Source organism: Podarcis pityusensis (genome assembly GCF_964106645.2).
Source record: "Podarcis pityusensis genome assembly, chromosome: 10".
Classification (NCBI taxonomy): domain Eukaryota; kingdom Metazoa; phylum Chordata; class Lepidosauria; order Squamata; family Lacertidae; genus Podarcis; species Podarcis pityusensis.
Window position 1 is genome coordinate 58,373,279 of NC_138035.1, and position 19,677 is coordinate 58,392,955.

Genomic DNA, 19,677 nt, shown 5'->3' on the forward strand with positions numbered 1-19,677 from the left:
ACCAGGTGCTGGGAGTTACCAATCGGCCTCAACTGTGTGGCTACGCCTTGCCTCTTCAGAACAAACTTAGGAAAGCCCCAGTTCTGCAAAGACTTACTAGTCACAGGGCCTGGCTCCTGCACGCACTCCTGACACCTATCATCCAATCCCAAGGAGCATTGCTTTTCCATTTCAAATTTATTGTCACCATTACAATCCCCAAAAGAAAGGAGGTCATCTCAGACGGACACTAGGACAAGGGTGCTGTTGTGGATGGAATGGCAGCTTTTGCTTTCCTCTCTGGTTCTCTCCCTGGCAAAAGGGTTATTTGCAATCATAGAACTGTAGAGTTGGAAGGGGAGCCAAGGATCATCTAGTCCAACCCTCTGCAATCTCAACTAAAGCATCCATGACAGGTGGCCATCCAACTTCTGCTTAAAAACCTCCAAGGAAGGACAGCCCATCAACTTCCGAGGGAGCCTGGTTCCACTGCTGAACAGTTCTTACTATCAGAAAGTTCTTCCTGGTGTTGAATCAGAATTTCCTTCCTTGCAACTTGAATCCATTGGTTCGGGTCCTAGCCTCCAGAGCAGGAGAAAACAAGCTCCACATGACAGCCCTTTAGATATCATTATCTCCTCTCAGTCGCCTCTTTACCAGGCTAAACATACTCCATTCCCTCAAACACTCCTCATAAGGCTTAGTTTCCAGACCCTCAATCATCCTCAGATGCAGTTCTGGCTGGGAGCTTTTTGCCATCGCTTCAGCCGCTGCCTTTGTGCAGATGTTGCACAGCTGCTGAGCAATGCAAAGTCCCAGATCAAAAATATGCATTACAATATAGAACCACTGGGAAAAAAACCAACCACAACCCTCACCACAACACTTTTTATTTATTTATTTAAGGAAATACTGTTTCCATGGAAATCTGCATTTGAGCTCTAAAAGTATCAGCTGTACATTTTCAAAGGTAGCGCAACCGTGGTAATGAGTAGCAATCAGGCATTTCATGACACAAGCTGTCGGGAAAAATCAAGTTCCAATACTGATTAATGACAGTAATGAAGTCCTAAAAGTAAAAAACAAAAACAAAACAAACTTACTCTGCAACATATCTGCCTGCATGTTGCTTCCTTTTGGGTTCATCTTCTGGGCTTGGCTTGCAGGAATGGGCTTATAGGACTGACCTGTTGCTCTATAGATTGCCTGAACCCAGAGGATTCTATCTTGCTCGTCATCACTGGCAAATATCACCGTGTCGCCTTCTTTGACTGCATTAAAGAACATCTGACCACCCTGGAGACCTGCAAAATCAATCAGTCTTAGTCTCCGATTCCAATATGACTTTCATTCCAATATGATCAAGGTTGGAACATAAAAAGGAACCAGGCCACAGAATGCCACAAATATTTGCTACTTAGGGGCTTTACAGAAAGCTTCTCCTGCCTGCCCCTCTTTCTGTGACCCTTAGCTAGTTTTACTTTGCAATTGAAGAATTTTTGTTTTTGTTTAGCTACATGAGATCATTTGCAAGAACAGTTGAATAAATAACAAATAAGCATCACACAGCAAAATACCGGCATGAGGCGCTGTATAGTCCACAGTGTATCCTTCAAGCTGCATTAACTCCTGGGGCTCAGATTTCTTCTCTCTGTAGCTGCACATTGCAAATGTGTACTGGCTAACCTGAGTTTAAAAAGAAGTTGGATTGGATACAGTTCATTACATCGTATTGTACTGCAATTTGCAGAAGACTGGTAAGATACAGCAACCAACTCCTTGGTGTGTTGCAGATAAGCTACCCACTGCTTATCTAGTTACAAATCACTTTCCACATAGCTGAGAAGCAATAGACTCTTCCAATTGTAGAGTTGGAAGGGACCCCAAGAGTCTTTCAGTCCAACCCCTGCAATGCAGGCACCTCAACCAAAGCCTCCATGACAGATGGCCATCCAACCTCTGCTTAAAAACCTCCAAGGAAGGAGAGTCCACCACCTCTCGTGGGAGTCTGTTCCACTGTCAAACAGATCTTAGTGTCAGAAAGGTTCCCCCCCCCCCGACGTTTAGTTGGAATCTCCCTTCTTGCAACTGGAATCCATTGGCTTGGGTCCTAGCCCCCGTAGCAGAAGAAAACAAGCTTTCTCCATCCTCCATATGACAGCCCTTGAAATATTTGAAGATGGCTATCATGAAGATGTCCTATTACTTTCACACGGACAGCCTGAAATGGACTCAACGCATCAGAGCAAAGCTACGGTTTAGTCTTTCAATGACAAATGCATTTTGGCACTGGGGATAATAGATAATGCTACCGATCTCTTTGCAATATTAAGATTGTAGTGATATCAAATTGATTTAATTTTATAAATAAAAAGGATGAATTTTGAATGAGCCGAAGTAATATTTAAAGAAATACCCATTTTTTACAATGACAAAAATTGGGCCACTCTGATCTGTGAGATGGTCACCCGTGTTGTCCTCCTCTTTCTGCTAACATGTGCCGTATAACTGTTTCTTGTCTTTGGGGAGATGGACTTCTCATTTTATCTGGTGGGGTGGGGGTGAACTGAGAGAAGATATTTATTTGCCAGGTATGGCAAGGAAGTGACTTATCACCATTAGCTATAAATGGGAGGGCGTGGGCTGAGGCTGAGAGAAAAAGGGTGTTCCTCTGTGAAAAGCTAAGAAAAATAAGTGTGTAAAGAACTACAACTACCACCACCTACAGAACAGCAACTTTGGAAAATGATCATGTCACAGGAGTGTGTTGGTCAGTAATCACACAGCTCAAAGTTGGAGTTAACTCCTCATTAGCAAAAATGGGATCTCCACAGACTTGGCTGAGTGTCAGGCCTCATGAACACAGCAACTCATTCCTGGTGGTATTACTTTGTGAAAATCAGTTGCTAAGACTGAAAGTCCCTACCTCCTCACAGCAGTCTAAGTCCTCTCCTCTCCAGGGCTTTTCCTGGAGACAGTGCCTTCATGCATCCAACCTCTCCTTCGCCCTTTTTACCCCTCTTCTGGTTCTGGGAGAGGAGAGCTTGTCTCAGCAAAAGGGGAAAACACCTAAGACTCTTCACCAGCCTGACTCATCTCTTGACCTCACTTACCTGATTCAGCTTCGCCCTCTGATTCTTGACTTCTCTCAGACTCTCCCAGCTCACTAAGCCCTGATAGCTCTTCAGCTTCCAACACCTCCTCTTCCTGGCCTTCTCCCTCTGACCACTCATTGTTGTCCCACCACCAGTTCCCAGGCTCTGAAACGTCTTCCCTGCGTGGTTCCTCAGCTGGTTCCTCCCACCACTCCTCTGCGTCCAACCAGTCCATGACAAATGTTGAGTTCCAGCTGAGATCACCATTCCATGCACCCCCACCCATAAACCCTTTCTAGATTGTGCTGCTTTCCACTATGTATGAAGCTGCCAAGCAGGAGAGAAGTCCTTTAGGTGGGCATGCCAGGAGTTGAACCTGGAACCTTATCCTTACAAAGCATGTGCTCCATTACAGATATGCCAGGGCAAAACATGCCTCCTGAACATACAGATTGACTTTGTGCATTTTCCCAGCAATCAGGAAATGCAACTAGGAAATTATGGGGCCTCCAGTCTTGTGTGTTTGCTGAGAAAACCAGCAGTTGCATCATCTGCCAGTAGGGGACGTAAAATGGAAAGTGATTGTCACTATCAGGCAAGAGGTTGCTGAGCTAATTCAACAGTGTGGTGCTACCGGATGCACGTTGCTTTTCTTAGTTCCCTTAATGGTGTTATTCACTATGCAGCCCAACAGTTCATCAACCTCTTGATAAATGCTGCTGCACGGAGGTGAAATAAAAAATGTTCCGATTTTGTACAACTCCTGAAGTGTCAACAGTGCAAAAGATATGAAAGCAGAAACAAAATGCCCATCACTTTGTATTGTTTCCTGGAGTCCTTCTGCATCTGCCCTATTCATGCAGCAGAATGAAGTGGTGGAACAGACTTGCGCACTTCATATCAGACTGCAGGTGGAGGAAAGTAGGATGAGCAGCTGAGTGAGTGAGGGGGCATGTGGAGATGCAAGGGCAGATCTTTCATGGGGACAAGATGGTCCTTTCTGGAGACAACCTCAGAATCAGAAAGCAGAAGGAACGCGGTTCAAAACAAAACCGAAAGCTAGATTATTGGTGTGTGTGTGTGTGGGTGTAGTTAATCAACTTCAGCCCCAAACTGCTTAAAGTATTTTGGAGGGAAGCATGGGTTGGCTGGCTAGCACCCTAAACAAGATCCTTCCTGCCAGGGGGGCTGGGGAAATATTGGAAGGTTTTGTTCTAGGACCCACTTGTAGCAACTGGAATTTGTGTTGTGGGCAGAGGCACCGGCTTGTGATGGCGATGTGACATTGATGTCCTGTGCAGTCTGTCAAGAGGAGGCGGGGCAGAGCTGAATGCTGCAGCTGTGCAGCTTCAACGGTGGGCAATTCCTCCTGACGCCACCACCGGTGAGAGGCTGCTTCAACCACCTCGGCCCCGCATACCTGAAGGAGCATCTCCACCCCCATCGTTCAGCCCGGACACTGAGGTACAGCTCCAAGGACCTTCTGGCAGTTCCCTCCCTGTGAGAAGTGAGGTGACAGGGAACCAGGCAGAGGGCCTTCTCAATAGTGGAGCCCACCCTTTGGAACGCCCTCCCAGCAGATGTCAAGGATATAAACAACTATCTGACTTTTAGGAAACATCTGAAGGCAGCCCTGTTTAGGAAAGTTTTTAATGTTTGATGTTTTATCATGTTTTTAATGTTCTGTTGGGAGCTGCCCAAAGTGGCTGGGGAGGCCCAGCCAGGTGGGTGGGGTATAAATGATTTATTATTATTATTATTATTATTATTATTATTATTATTATTATTTCCTTCCATAGCAGGAAGAGTAGCAGATCACTGGAGCCATGCTGTGCTTGGCTCCACACTTTGCTTCTGTGCTTTTTGGATGTTTCGGGGCCTGGCCCCTACCTCAAAAATATTTGGGGGCTGGTGCCCCTGCTTGACAATGTAAAAAGAGATAAAAAGTCCTTGCAAATTATTGTAGTTGTGTTAGGCATTCACAAGAATTATCACATGGCATGCTGGGAGGGGGGAGGATAATATATTGATTTTAGCAACTAGTAAGTGGAAAGAGACTCATGATCACATCTTATCTGAGGCAAAGACCAGTATGAGATACTGATTTAGAACATCCGCTGATGAATTACTTGGGATAAGCTAAACTAAGCATGCATAAATGCTACAGTCCTTAGGCATAATTCTATTGATCTGTGTCTGTCAGAAACTGCAGGGCAGCTCACGTAACTGAGATAACCAAGTAAATATTCGTGGGCAAGGGAGACTTCAGGCGTCCCAACGGCCAAAATTACAGCAAACGAATTCAAACAACAGTTTTCTCGGACACCGTGGCACTAAATTTGAGTGGGTATGAAAAAAGAAACAACCCGCACAATATTGAAATGCACCAGCCCCAACAGAAGTTGTGAAGCAATTGCTAAGCGTATCAATGAAGGATCAATAATATCACAATGCTCATCCCTCGCCACTGTGTGCTTTACCTATACTGTCAATAGAGCTGCAAGTGGCCTGTATAAGCTTATATCAATGAACAAAGCCCTACAGTCTGCTGCAGTAATTGAACAGCAGTGTCTTTAGACAACCAAGCATTGCATCTTCCTGCGAAGTTTTTCTCATGTACTGAAAACAAAGCCACACTCATAATGGCTCAATATGGAGGTTACTGCCTGTAAATCTTCCGACACGCGCATACTGCTCTTTTTTTTAATCCTTCTCCACACAAACCTGAGGCTGAGAACAAGCAGAGAGAATGTTCTGCCTCATGTCAAAGAGGAGGGGCACAAAACTACCCTTCCCTTCCTTTAACCCCAAATTTATTGTGGGTACTGGGCAAGGGACTCTGAAAAAGCCCTGCTCCATATCCTGAGAGCTCTGGAGAAGCCCTGTTGGACTCTGGAGGAGGAGGAGGAGGAGGAGGAGGAGGAGGAGAAGAAGGAGAAGAAGGAGAAGAAGAAGAAGAAGAAGAAGAAGAAGAAGAAGAAGAAGAAGAAGAAGAAGAAGAAGAGTAGTAGTAGTAGTAGTAGTAGTAGTAGTTTGGATTTGATATCTTGCTTTATCACTACCCGAAGGAGTCTCAAAGCGGCTAATATTCTCCTTTTCCTTCCTCCCCCACAACAAACACTCTGTGAGGTGAATGGGGCTGAGAGACTTCAGAGAAGTGTGACTAGCCCAAGGTTACCCAGCAGCTGCATATGGAGGAGTGGAGACGCGAACCCGGTTCCCCAGATTACGAGACTACCGCTCTTAACCACTACACCACACTGGCTTGTGGTCCTCCAGATATTGTTGGACTCCCAATCTCATCTTCCCTGACCGTTCAGCTGTTCTGGGGCAGGTGGGGGTTAAGAGTTTGAGCACATCTGGAGCAACACAGGTACCCCACACCTGCACTAGGGCTTCCTTTCTTGACATAGCCCATAAACCCAAAGGGCAAGGGGACCTAGGGAGCCCCAGAGCTGTGCCCTCAGAGCTCCAGTATACAATGGCCAGGCCCATTTGCCTGTAGGGTAAAGACACTCTGGAGGAGCCCTGGTGCCACAACCATGAGATCTGGCAATGTGGCTGTAGCCACCCCAGAGTTTGCATCCACCAGCTTGCGAAGGAGAACCAGCACCACACCTCTAGCAGGCTGTATTAGGGTCCTGCCCACCCCTTCCTTTGCCTTTTCCCCTGCAAGTCACTCTGATTGTTCTTCTCGGGCCTCACTTATGAAATGTTGGAGCTGGTTTAACTGCATGACCTTCAAGTCCCTATAACAAAACCCTGGAAATTCGAGGCTGAACATGGATTGTTGGTGCCTATTTCACCCTGTGTGCCCCAAATTAATGTATGGGACTCCTCATGCAAAATGCCAGCTGAGCAACCTGTACACTTCTTTGATAACTATTTGCATTATAGCTATTTTTGTATGCAATGAGTCAATGAATGCATTACCTAAACTGGTTCACATGGCCAATAGTTTGAAAACTCCTGCAATGGCCCACAGAAGATGACCCTGGCTGGGCCTATTGGAGACTTTATTGGGTTCTGCTCTCAGTGTACCATGTGCCTATAACTAACTGTGGAATTGCTCTCTTAGGACTGACTTGGGAAGATGTGGTAGGCAGGCTCTAATAGGAATCCATGATCCAAACCACAAATGCTTCAGGGTAGCAAATGTGGTGCCCTCCAGGTGTTTTGGACTACATCTCCCATCAGCCCTTGTCTGAACAGCCAATGGAGAGGGATTATGGGATCTGTAGTCCCAGACATCTGAAGGGCTTGATGTTGTATACTCCTTGCATACATGATCCCGGGGCCACTTGAAAAAGTGATGTAAATGGCAAAGGTTTTGGTGAAACCCGGTTTTAAGAAATCAGAAGCAGTTCTATGGGCTAAATTTTACATTTCTCAACTGCAAAACTAAAAACAATCACATATGCAGCTTTAATAATAATAATAATAATAATAATAATAATTTATTATTTATACCCTGCCCATCTGGCTGGGCCTCCCCAGCCACTCTGGGCGGCTTCCATAGAAACCAAAAATACACTAAAATATCACACGTTAAAAACTTCCCTGAACAGGGCTGCCTTAAGATGTCTTCTGAATGTCAGGTAGTTGTTTATCGCTTTGACATCTCGTGGGAGGGCGTTCCACCAGGCGGGCGCCACTACCTCTGCCTGGTTCCCTGTAGCTTTGCTTCTCGCAATGAGGGAACCGCCAGAAGGCCCTCGGCGCTGGACCTCAGCGTCCGGGCAGAATGATGGGGGTGGAGACGCTCCTTCAGGTATACTGGACCGAGGCCGTTTAGGGCTTTAAAGGTCAACACCAACACTTTGAATTGTGCTCGGAAATGTACTGGGAGCCAATGTAGGTCTTTCAAGACCGGTGTTATATGGTCTCGGCGGCCGCCCCCAGTCACCAGTCTAGCTGCCGCATTCTGGATTAGTTGTAGTTTCCGAGTCACCTTCAAAGGTAGCCCCACGTAGAGCGCATTGCAGTAGTCCAAGCGGGAGATAACCAGAGCATGCACCACTGTGGCGAGACAGTCCGCAGGCAGATAGGGTCTCAGCCTACGTACCAGAGGGAGCTGGTAAACAGCTGCCCTGGACACAGATTTGACCTGTGCCTCCATGGACAGCTGTGAGTCCAAAATGACTCCCAGGTTGCGCACCTGGTCTTTCAGGGGCACAGTTACCCCATTCAGGACCAGGGAATCCTCCATACCTGCCCGCCTCCTGTCCCCCAGAAACAGTACTTCTGTCTTGTCAGGATTCAACCTCAATCTGTTAGCCGCCATCCATCCTCCAACCGCCTCCAGACACTCACACAGGACCTTCACCGCCTTCACTGGTTCTGATTTAAAAGAGAGGTAGAGCTAGGTATCATCTGCATACTGATGAACACCCAGCCCAAACCTCCTGATGATCTCTCCCAGCAGCTGCATGTAAATGTTGAAAAGCATGGGGGAGAGGACAGAACCCTGATGCACCCCACAAGTGAGAGCCCAGGGGTCTGAACACTCATCCCCCACCACCACTTTCTGAACACGGCCCAGGAGGAAGGAGCAGAACCACTGTATGACAGTGCCCCCAGCTCCCAGCCCCTCAAGACGGTCCAGAAGGATGTTATGGTCGATGGTATCAAACGCCGCTGAGAGATCCAGCAGAACTAGGAAACAGCTCTCACCTTTGTCCCTAGCCCGCCGGAGATCATCAACCAGTGCGACCAAGGCAGTTTCAGTCCCATGATGAGGCCTGAATCCCGACTGGAAGGGATCCAAATGGTCCGCTTCTTCCAGGCGTGCCTGGAGTTGTTCAGCAACCACTCGCTCAATCACCTTGCCCAAGAATGGAAGATTTGAGACTGGGCGATAGTTGGCCATCGTGGCTGCATCTAAAGATGGTTTTTTAAGAAGCGGTTTAATAACCGCCTCTTTCAGTGGGTCTGGGAAGGCTCCCTCACGGAGGGAAGCATTCACCACCCCACGAAGCCCATCGCCCAGTTCTTCCCAGCTAGCTTTTATAAGCCAGGATGGGCAAGGATCCAGGAGACAGGTGGTTGGCTTCACTCGTCCAAGCAGCCTGTCCACATCCTCGGAGGTAACAGATTGGAATTGATCCCACACAACTTGACTAGACAGGTCTCTAGGACTCTCCCACCCCGGCCCTGCTCCCACGGTGGAGTCTACTTCTTCCCAAATCTGAGCGATTTTATCTGCAACACTGGAGCTGTTACATACAATGAAGTTTTATTGCTCCACCAATGTTCTTGGCAATACTACTATCCATATTGAACAGGTAACAAACATTACAAACCTGTACAAGAACGAAGTAGCGCTTTTTCCACCTTTTCCAAACCTTCTGCCCAAGTGCATACAAATACCTGCCAAGTAAAAAAATATATATCATAATTTAAAATGTTACACTAAAATGACTCTCAGTGGCATACTAGCAACACTATTTGAGCTCCTTTTAAGGACTTGATTTTTTGTTTTACCCTCTATCCACCTGCCCTTAAAATTCCTGTGTAATTTTCTGCGTCATATGCTTACAATTCTATTTTCAACTCAAGTATGATACAGATATTATATTACTCATTTTCAACAATCTTGTAAAGCAAGTCAGTATTGTCTCCCATGGGGTTAAGATTTGCTGAACATTACCTTGTTAAGTTTATCGGTGAGGCAAATTTTAAACTGGTGAGTTCTTGGCTCACCACTGTGACTTCAGTGTGGTCAGCCTTCAGGACGTTGGTTAAAATCCTACTATGTGAAGCAGACCTCTGCGTGCCAAACTACAGTGGTACCTCGGGTTAAGAACTTAATTCGTTCTGGAGGTCTGTTCTTAACCTGAAACTGTTCTTAACCTGAGGTACCACTTTAGCTAATGGGGCCTCCTGCTGCCGCTGCGCAATTTCTGTTCTCATCCTGAAGCAAAGTTCTTAACCCGAGGTACTATTTCTGGGTTAGCGGAGTCTGTAACCTGAAGCGTCTGTAACCCGAGGTACCACTGCACAGGCTGTTTGTCTGCATTGCCGACTCTAGTTTTCTGCAATTCATCTGCTGTTTATTATAACAGTAGGTTTCTATTCTCCATCAAAATTTTACTCATGATGGTGCCTCTTCTAAACACTAGAAGAACACTCGATGTATTTGTAACATTTTGTATGTCAAGATGTAGTTAATTACACAAGGGAAAACAGCAGTTTGATAAGAAAGTTTACGCTGATAAAATGCTTCAAAGACCCAAAAAATAATAATTCCCTGGGGAGTACAGCAACATCTGGAGGCCACAGGTTAGCTGTGCCCCACCCCAGTCTTAAGAACCTTCCTGTAAATATTAAACGCAAAGCAACCCTGCTTGTTTTTGAAAAAGATCCTGTATTGTCACTCAAAGAGAAGCTTGTGTTGTGTTAAGCTTGACGTAAGATGTGCACCAAGTTTTTCCATCTAAAGAGGCATGGAGAGAGGAGAGTATGGTCCAGGTGGATTCTGTACTTTCTTACACCCCTAAAAGGCTGCCACCTCTTTGCACTCAGACGCTTCGAAGAACAAATCACCTACAGAAATACAAATTGCGTGCCGTGATTCATTCTCTTCATTCACGCTTGCACAGAAGAAAGTGTGTCTGTGTGCAGGCCAATATTCCAAACACACACACTCAGGCTGCAGTGTTTACAATGGTATAATGACATGACCATTCCCGTACACAAAGCAGACCCAATGCAAATAGGATTACTACTGAACTACCTTAATGTCTCAGCTGGGTCAGAAAGTCTCATACTCTTGCTACTCAAGATGAAAGGCAGGATTTTGCTGGCTTTCAAAAAAAGGAAGCGGCAAAGGAGCTATAGCCTGCCCGGAAGACCATTTGCTCTGAAAACCTGCCCTTTATTCCTTATATTAGCATTATTGAGATGTTTGCGGTGAAAGGAAAAGCACGCTGAGCAGAATGCAGAAGAGCTTTTTCCTTATCACAACTCAAAACACTTTCCTGGGCATATGCTAGGGAAGAGCTCTGGCAAAGGAGCAGGTGAAATCTGTGATGATCCACTGGGCAAGAGATACTGGTCACAATATTGAAATGGCTGCATGGGAGAAACTATGAATTGTAGATTTGAAATTCACAGCATGTTATACATTGAAAGAGAAATATATGAAAATGATATATAGATGGTATTTATCTCCTAGCAGACTTGCAAAAATGTATAAATCAAAATCAAATCTGTGTTGGAAATGTAAAGAAAAAGAAGGCACTTTCTACCATATGTGGTGGTCCTGTAAGAGAACCAACACTTTCTGGGAAATGATTTGCAATGAGTTGAAGAAAATGTTTAAAATAACTGTTAGTAAAAAATCAAAGCGTTTCTTTTAGGGATAGTGAACACAGAAATTCTGAAGGCCCTTAGAAATTGGTTTATGTATGCTACAACTGCAGCCAGAATGGTATTTGCCCAGAGGAGGAAAGAGGATGCTGTTCCAACTAAGGAAGAGTGGCTGATGAAATTGATGGATTATGCCGAAATGGCAAAATTAATGGGTGTGGTAAGAAACCAAGGGGGGGGGGGATTATCAAGGTGTGGGGAACATTTGTGGAATATCTGAAAAATCATTTGTGCAATTAAGTACATTAGTAGGGCTAATTTAAACCAAGCAGTTAAAATAATTATTAAGCTTAATTGTAGAGAATTAAAAAATGGAGTAAGGTGGAAAAGGCGGTGTTAAAAATTTAAGTAAGAGAAGAAACCACAAAATGGGAGGAAGGGTAGTCTGATATGTATTTGCATTGGAAGTATGTGATTGGAAGGTGTGTATTTGTAAACTGAAAATAAAATTTATTTTTAAAAAGAAAAGAATATAAGTAAAGACCTTTTGGACTGGATAAAAAAATCTATCTTAGTTCAGTATTCCATCTCCCCCAGTGGTCAACCAAATGCTGTTAGGAAGCGCACAAGTGGGACATAACCACAACATTCCTCTCATACACATGATTTGAGTCCTCTGAGGCACACCATCTCGGATAGGAAGAAATCTACCGTATTTTTCGTCCTATAGGGTGCACCGGCCCATAGGACGCACCTCGGTTTTTTGGGGGGAAATGAATAAAAAAAAATTATTTCCCCCCCCCAGCCGCGGCTGCAGCCCCAAGCCTTGTGCACACCCGCCGGGTGCGCAAGGCTTGCGGACACCTGCCCGAAGCACGGGGCGCCCTCCAGAGGGCACCCCGTGCTTCGGGCGGCAGGCTGCAGCCCCAAGCCTCGCGCGCCCGGCGGGACCTCCCTCCGGGCGCGCAAGGCTTGCGGACACCCGCCCAAAGCAGGGAGCACCCTCCGGAGGGCGGCCCATGCTTCGGGCTGCAGGCTGCTGCCCGCAAGCCTTGTAAGCCCGGGGGAACTCCTGCCGGGCTTGCAAGGCTTGCGGATAGCTTCCTGAAGCCTGGAGAGCTAGAGGCATCGGTGCGCACCGACCCCTCTCACTCTCCAGGCTTCAGCGAAAGCCTGCATTCGCCCCATAGGACGCACACACATTTCCCCTTCATTTTTAGAGGGGAAAAAGTGCATCCTATGGGGCGAAAAATACGGTAACTTCCAGTGACAGCCTCGTCCTTCATTGATTTATTGAAGCCCATTCTAAAGCTAGTTGCCTGCGCTGGGGGCCATCACACCATCTCAAGGTAGCAAAGATGCATTGTGGGAAAAGGTTCCTCCTGTTACCTGTCTTGCATCTTCATCCGTTCAGCTTCACAAGGTGACTGCCCTGAAATATCCTGCCAACTACGCCAATTGAAATATCCCTGCAGAGCCGGCAGAGGGTTCACAGGAGTTCGGATATGGAGGAATTCCAAAGAAAGGAGCCAAGGCACCTTCTATCATATGTGGTGGACTTGTAAAGTAGTAAAATAATTTTGGGAGATGATATACAATGAATTGAAAAAAAAATGTTTAAAATAACCTTTTCTAAAAACAACAACCCAGAAGCCATTTTTTTTTTTTTTTTTTTTTTTTTGGGAATTGTAGGTGCTGAAATTCCAAGCGACCAGAAGAGACTTTTCATGTATGCGACTACTGCTGCCCGGACACTATTAGCCCAGAGATGGAAAGAAGGCACAGTCCCTACCAGAGAAGAATGGCAGATTAAACTGACAGACCATACAGAAATGGTAAAACTGAGCGGAAGAAATAGGAATCAGGAAGGCTACAATTTCAATAAGGAATGGGGAAAATATCTAATTTCCCTAAAACATTCATTGTAAACAATTAAAATTATTAGTAGGATTGGAATGAAGCTTGTAAGTTAAAAGGTGGGCTATGGTTTTATTGGAGAATTAATAGAATTGGATTAACAGAGAAGGTGCAGGAGAAAAAGTTAACATAAGGACCCACAAAAGGGGAGGAGGGAAGCCCAAGGGAACTTATAGAAATTGTTTTATTTGTCAGCTTGATGACTGTTTGTAAATCTGAAAATTTAAATAAATTTATTTAAAAAAAGAAAAAGGTACCCAAACTGCCAGAGTGATCAGGTCTAACGGCTTATTTAAAAAAGGGTACAGTCATACCTCGGGTTACAGCCACTTCAGGTTGTGTTTTTTTTGGGTTACGCACCCGCCGAAACCCGGAAGTAGCGGCACGGGTTACTTCTGGGTTTCGGTGATCGCGCATGCGCAGAAGCGCTAAATCACGCTTTGTGCATGTGCAGAAGTGCCGAATCGCAAGCCACGTGTGTGCGAATGCGCCGCTGCGGGTTGCGAATACTGTGGGTTGCAAACATGCAACCCACACAGATAATGTTTGCAACCCGAGCGTCCACTGTACAAACTTATAACAAAGGTCCAATGGCTCCCTCCTTGCCCCTGCACCCAGCATTCCATGGGGCAGACTCCACAGCAAGGAGTTGGCTGGTCCGCACCCAACCTTTATAGCCCCAGGCAGGGCACATCGCATGGTTAACACAGGTGACTGGCATTGACCCTCACAGGTGGCTGATATCCCAAACATTACCTCTCCCCTCTAGCTATACCTGGAGCCTGCGGCTACATCAAAGTGTATGAAACACACTTGATGTCAGGCATGGCTAATCCTCTCCTTCCTGCCGGTAGCATCAAAGGCAAGAAGAACAAGAAAGTTCGTATTTATGGGTTTTATTCAGTCATCTGGGTGCAAGGCAAAGAACCCATGTCTCCACGCAAGGGAGATGTTGCCTAAACTGATTCCCTCCTCTTCCGTCCCCAACAACATCCTGAGAGCCTACTGGAAGTTCCAGGAGCCACACTTCTCTGCATTCTCTGCTCTTGAGTGCGAAGTGATCGTCGAGTTCTTGGAGGAGGCTCTCCCAAACTCTCCAAAGTCTCTGCTGGCTGCTCTCCCACTCCCTCTTCCTCCATTGTCAAAAACTTTGAAAATGCTGTTACCTTTTCCTGCAGGGAAGGTATATACAGAAGAACACACCACCACATGCAACGTTATGCGCACATCCCTGTATTTTAAAGCAAACAATACAAAATGGCTGCTCTTTACCCAGGTACAGTGGTACCTTGGGTTACATACGTTTCAGGTTACATACGCTTCAGGTTACAGACTCCGCTAACCCAGAAATAGTGCTTCAGGTTAAGAACTTTGCTTCAGGATGAGAACAGAAATCATGCTCCAGCGGCGCGGCAGCAGCAGGAGGCCCCATTAGCTAAATTGGTGCTTCAGGTTAAGAACAGTTTCAGGTTAAGTACGGACCTCCAGAACGAATTAAGTACTTAACCCGAGGTACCACTGTACATCTGTATACATGTAGAACGCCTTCTGTTTGTTGAATATGGAGATGTTGGGGATTGTGTGGTGGTGGCAGTTAGGGTATAATGGAGGGTGTGGAAACTAGCGAAGAAGCTAGATTTTGCAGACTGCAACCCTCTCCACATATACTTTCAAGGCCTGCAACTTCCCTGTCTTCTACGATCCATTTAAGCTCGTCAAACTTTGACTACAAGCTCCCCAAAATGTTTGCACGCATTTCTAAATGCACAAATCCTCCTGAAATTCACATTGATTTACAGTGTAATCACAAACATGCCTACTCTGAAGTAAGTCCCACTGAATTCAAGTATGTTATAAGATTGCAGGCTTGGTCAGTACGCTTCCCCAATTCTGGAATTCTTCACCAGGTTTCAAGAAAAGCTTTGCTTCTTCCCATGCTTCCTTATTGGTTACAACAATGCAAAGGGGGAAATTAAATAACCCCCTACTCACATTGCCCAGAACTGAAGTGGAAAGGCAGAAGCTCAGACAGTCAGGAAATGCCATGCTAAAATCGGAGGTTTATAAAGCAGCGTGAGGCTTTTTGCAAAAGGGCTTTCAAATAGCCCCGCACTGCTGTGACTATGCAGCTTGTTCCTAGGTGTATGGAGCCAAAGTGAGCAGGACTCAACCTCACCCTGCCTTCATCAGCCGATGAGTGGGTGGCTCAGTCCCCAGGAAGATTGAACCCCCAGAGGTGTCAGCTGATGGACAGGTACACAATGGACCAATGCAGACCCCTGATGCGCCAAGACTGGTTTGGGTATCAGAAGTTCCCCATCACTCCTCTAGATCTTTGGGATGGATGATTTCCAACGCACCTCCTTTCCACTTCTACTGATATTGGAGCTCCGATATCAAAAAGGCAAGGACTGAGGAGGTTTCCGTGGTTGGAGGGAAGAGACTTTTGGGTAAATAGGAAGCTGCAGTATACAGAGTCAGACCACTGGTCCACTGAGCTCAATAATGTCTACACTGGTTGACAGCAGATCTCCAGGTTTTCAGGAGTATTTCCCACACCATTTAGATGCTGGGAGTTGAATCTAGGATTTACTGTATATATAGAAAAGTTGCTCTGTCCGTGGGTTATGGTCTTATGGGGTTGGATCCTCCCTTCTGCCCTTGGGCAGGGAAATGCAAAACATAGGACTGCAGCCTAATCTATGTCTAATTAATCCATTACATAATGAGCTCTCTTCTCTGCTACTTTTTGAGTGTGCAAAGTCCCCCGTGTAGCATCACTGACATTTCAAAGACATTATTAAAATGTATTTTTCAAAATAACAAACATTATACTGGGTCCTGGGTTGTTCCCCCCCGCCACATATTCCAAGTGACTATCCTTATACAATTGCCCCCTCGGATGTGCTGACTTCCACAACAAGAAAATGGTGCTTTGTGTTAAATGAAATAAGCAAAATTGTTAATACAGCATGTGGAAAATATTCTTCCCCTGCTACCTGAAGTTAAGTTCTAAAAGGAACAAAAAAAATCAAAATACACAACAATGGTAGTTTCTATTATCTGCCAGTATGTCAAATATGTACAGAGAAAACAAAAGTTTATGCATTAAAACCAAGCTGGGAGTTTTCACAGTTCTACATGTTGATGACAATGCCCTCATTACTAATGGCTAGCGGAATGAATAATTTGTCTATGGAATACTGGAACAATTCATTCACGTGAGATGGCTGGCTTTATGACTTTCGGGGAGATTGTTTTCGCCTTGTTTGGTTGTGTTTTTTTTTATTCTAAGGAATGGAACAATCCCATATGCATCCTGAATACAACTTCTCTGCTTTCTATAAGGTTTTATTTATCACAATAGGGGAAAATACAACAAGGGGAAGAAGGAGGGAAAAAAATCAATACACATAGCTGTTTAGTCCGGCAAAGGGCTTTCTTAAAAAGAAACCTCAGTCAAGGTTGAAAGAGCAATTAATGCAGTCTCAAAATCTGGGCCATTCTGATAGAGTTCGGTTAACATGTGGCAGAAGTAATCATCCACTTGTGAAAATGATTTTCAGTTCATTCTCAAACACCTTTCAGACACTCATGATCCCATTTAACTGACAACAATACAGGCTATCTGTGGGCATCATTGCATTCAATGTGAGAACCAATAGGGACCAAATGCCCACAGGCACTTTCAGTCATCACGACATGTTCAGTGTTGTTGCCTAGCATAAAAGGAATCTTTCCTTGTACCACATTCCTTCTTTTATTTAACCCTACAAGATTAAGCCCCCCCCCCTTTTTTTTGCCTTCCATTGAGGATGAGAGAGACAACAGACTCAAGGCGACAATATGGCCTGGGTCATCAGAAGCGTAGCAGCAAACATTTCCAGATTGATTTTAGTACTTTTCTGCGCTCTTGAGAAAGAGGACTAAATACATCTTCACAACAAATAGGTGGAAGGGGGGAAATGGGGGGAAGAATCAGCCCAAACAGCTGTTGCAATTATGTTTGCTAAGTACAAATATCTTGAGCGTCAAGAAAGCTAAACAATAATGGAGACCATTTCTATTTACTTCCAATGAACAAGCTGCTTATATCATGAATAGGAAAACTGGCATTTAAATCCCAGATATTTCTTTGATTTCCTCCCTCCCCCACTTTACTTCTACTCCTTCCTGTATATTTTGCCCATTAAATACAGGCATAATGAAGGAGGCTTAAGATATTGGCTGTTGCCACAAATGTAAAGCAACAGAGATTCATCAGTTCAGTTTCTGAACAATACAGGCCAACTGGAACTTCCAATTTTTCTGACTAAAGAAAAGTGAAGCACATCCCATATGTAAAGTGAAGCACATCCTACATCTCACTGATAAAGACGACTGAAACAAATGTAAGCATTACGCTGGCAGTCACTGCAAGTCAGCAAAGTTTGCCTGTCAAACACAGAGTGCTTACGCAACAAATATATCACCTTCAAACAGTAGGTAGGTAGGTTTTTATAACCTAAAAACAGCAGGTATATATGTTGTCTGTAGGTTCTCTGCAACCTTACTAAAAGGCAGCCCTGTTTAGGGAAGTTTTTAATATTTAACGCTGTATTGTTTTTAACACTCGATTGGGAGCCGCCCAGAGTGGCTGGGGAAACTCAGCCAGATGGGCGGGGTATACATAATTTTTTTTATATAAAAAAGGGGGTTTCTTTAAAAAAGAAAAGGTGAAGCTAGAGGGTCGTCGTCCCCCCATAAGCCAAGAAAAACTGCCCACCGGGCTTCCAAAATGTTTGCTAGACCACTGCCACGATGGGAGTTACATCTTCAGAAACACTCCACTCTTATTCTTTACTTACTGTAGCTGCATAGAGCATGGTGCTCTACCTTGTTGAAATGAAGTAGGTCAAGGCTTTTTCAGTGCCTGAAAACCACCTGGGAACCCCAGCTAAACTGCCTTACATTTTATGATAGAATAAACGTGGGCCATAAATGAAAATAAATGAATCTATTAAATTATCTTTGCAGACCACTTTCTGCAAACAAGGGGATTAAATACTTTTAAGTTTAAAAAAAAATCCTAAAGAGAAAACAAAATCATATTATTTATGCCACATTTTTCTTAGATAATTAGTGGTCACTTCTCGCCTCCTGTATCAAGACATTTCTCTTCCTTCTGAATGCATGTTTACAAAATCAGAAATTATGCAGGAACCCTTTTATAATTTCCGACAAAAGTCCCAAAGCAGTCACAACCTGATCTTGATTCCAAGCAGCTGTTCTATCAGAGCAATCCTATTCATGTCCTACTCAAAAGTAAGTAAATTCAGTTCAATGGGACTTCAACCCAGGATTGCAACCTAAATAATCATTCTAAATCCAATCCAAGAAAAAGAAAGAAAGCGAAGAGATTCCTTTAAAAAACACCTGCATTTAAACATTATTCTTAACATATGCTTGCATAGAAATAGAGATAAATACTTCAGATGTTGTTGTTGTTGTTTAGTCGTTTAGTCGTGTCCGACTCTTCGTGACCCCATGGACCAGAGCACGCCAGGCACTCCTGTCCTCCACTGCCTCCTGCAGTTTGGTCAAACTCATGCTGGTAGCTTCGAGAACACTGTCCAACCATCTCGTCCTCTGTCGTCCCCTTCTCCTTGTGCCCTCCATCTTTCCCAGCATCAGGGTCTTTTCCAGGGAGTCTTCTCTTCTCATGAGGTGGCCAAAGTATTGGAGCCTCAGTTACACGATCTGTCCTTCCAGTGAGCAGTCAGGGCTGATTTCCTTCAGAATGGATAGGTTTGATCTTCTTGCAGTCCATGGGACTCTCAAGAGTCTCCTTCAGCACCATAATTCAAAAGCATCAATTCTTTGGTGTTTCAGATAAATTAGCCTAAAAGTCAAGCCACCCTCCCCAATGATTATTTTTTTGAAAGCAATGAAGAAAAAGAAACAAAAATGGGGAAGGAGCAAAACAACAGACTCTGAATGGTTCCTTACAAAAGTGGAACAAAAGTGGAAACCATGTCAGATGGGTAGGGTATAAATAAAAAATAAAAATAAATTAACCTTTAGGCACATAACTGTTCTATTAGATAATATACCGTGCCTCTTTTTTCACTTGCATATTTTTATTCTGACCATCTACCTTCACCAACACGCAAAAAAGCAAAATCAGTGCACGCTCTCAAGAAATGTTCAGTCAGGAGGTCCACACGTCTATTATTTTGAAAGTTACATGTAAGACAGATAATTGACTCCTGGTAGCCTTTTGTAACACAGCCTTTTTGCAGGGACACTCAATAGCGCAGGTAAACGCTATTACTATGTGCTCCTTTCTAGCAACCTTACTTGGAAGTACAATAGGTTTTGAGCTTAACACTGTAAA

General features: G+C 44.6%; 1 protein-coding gene across 13 annotated transcripts in view; it reads right to left on the bottom strand.

Moving 5' to 3' along the window:
• Positions 1 to 19,677, bottom strand: part of CADPS2 (calcium dependent secretion activator 2) — a 370,823-nt gene that overhangs the window by 133,716 nt on the left and 217,430 nt on the right. For all 13 annotated transcript variants that reach the window (XM_081023462.1, XM_081023461.1, XM_081023471.1 and 10 more), the window contains exons 9-11: positions 9,377 to 9,443; positions 1,557 to 1,665; positions 1,083 to 1,283 (exon numbers count right to left, since the gene is read on the bottom strand). In XM_081023462.1, coding sequence (XP_080879588.1) covers positions 1,083 to 1,283; positions 1,557 to 1,665; positions 9,377 to 9,443 — 377 coding nt within the window. The remainder of the gene's footprint in view (positions 1 to 1,082; positions 1,284 to 1,556; positions 1,666 to 9,376; positions 9,444 to 19,677) is intronic.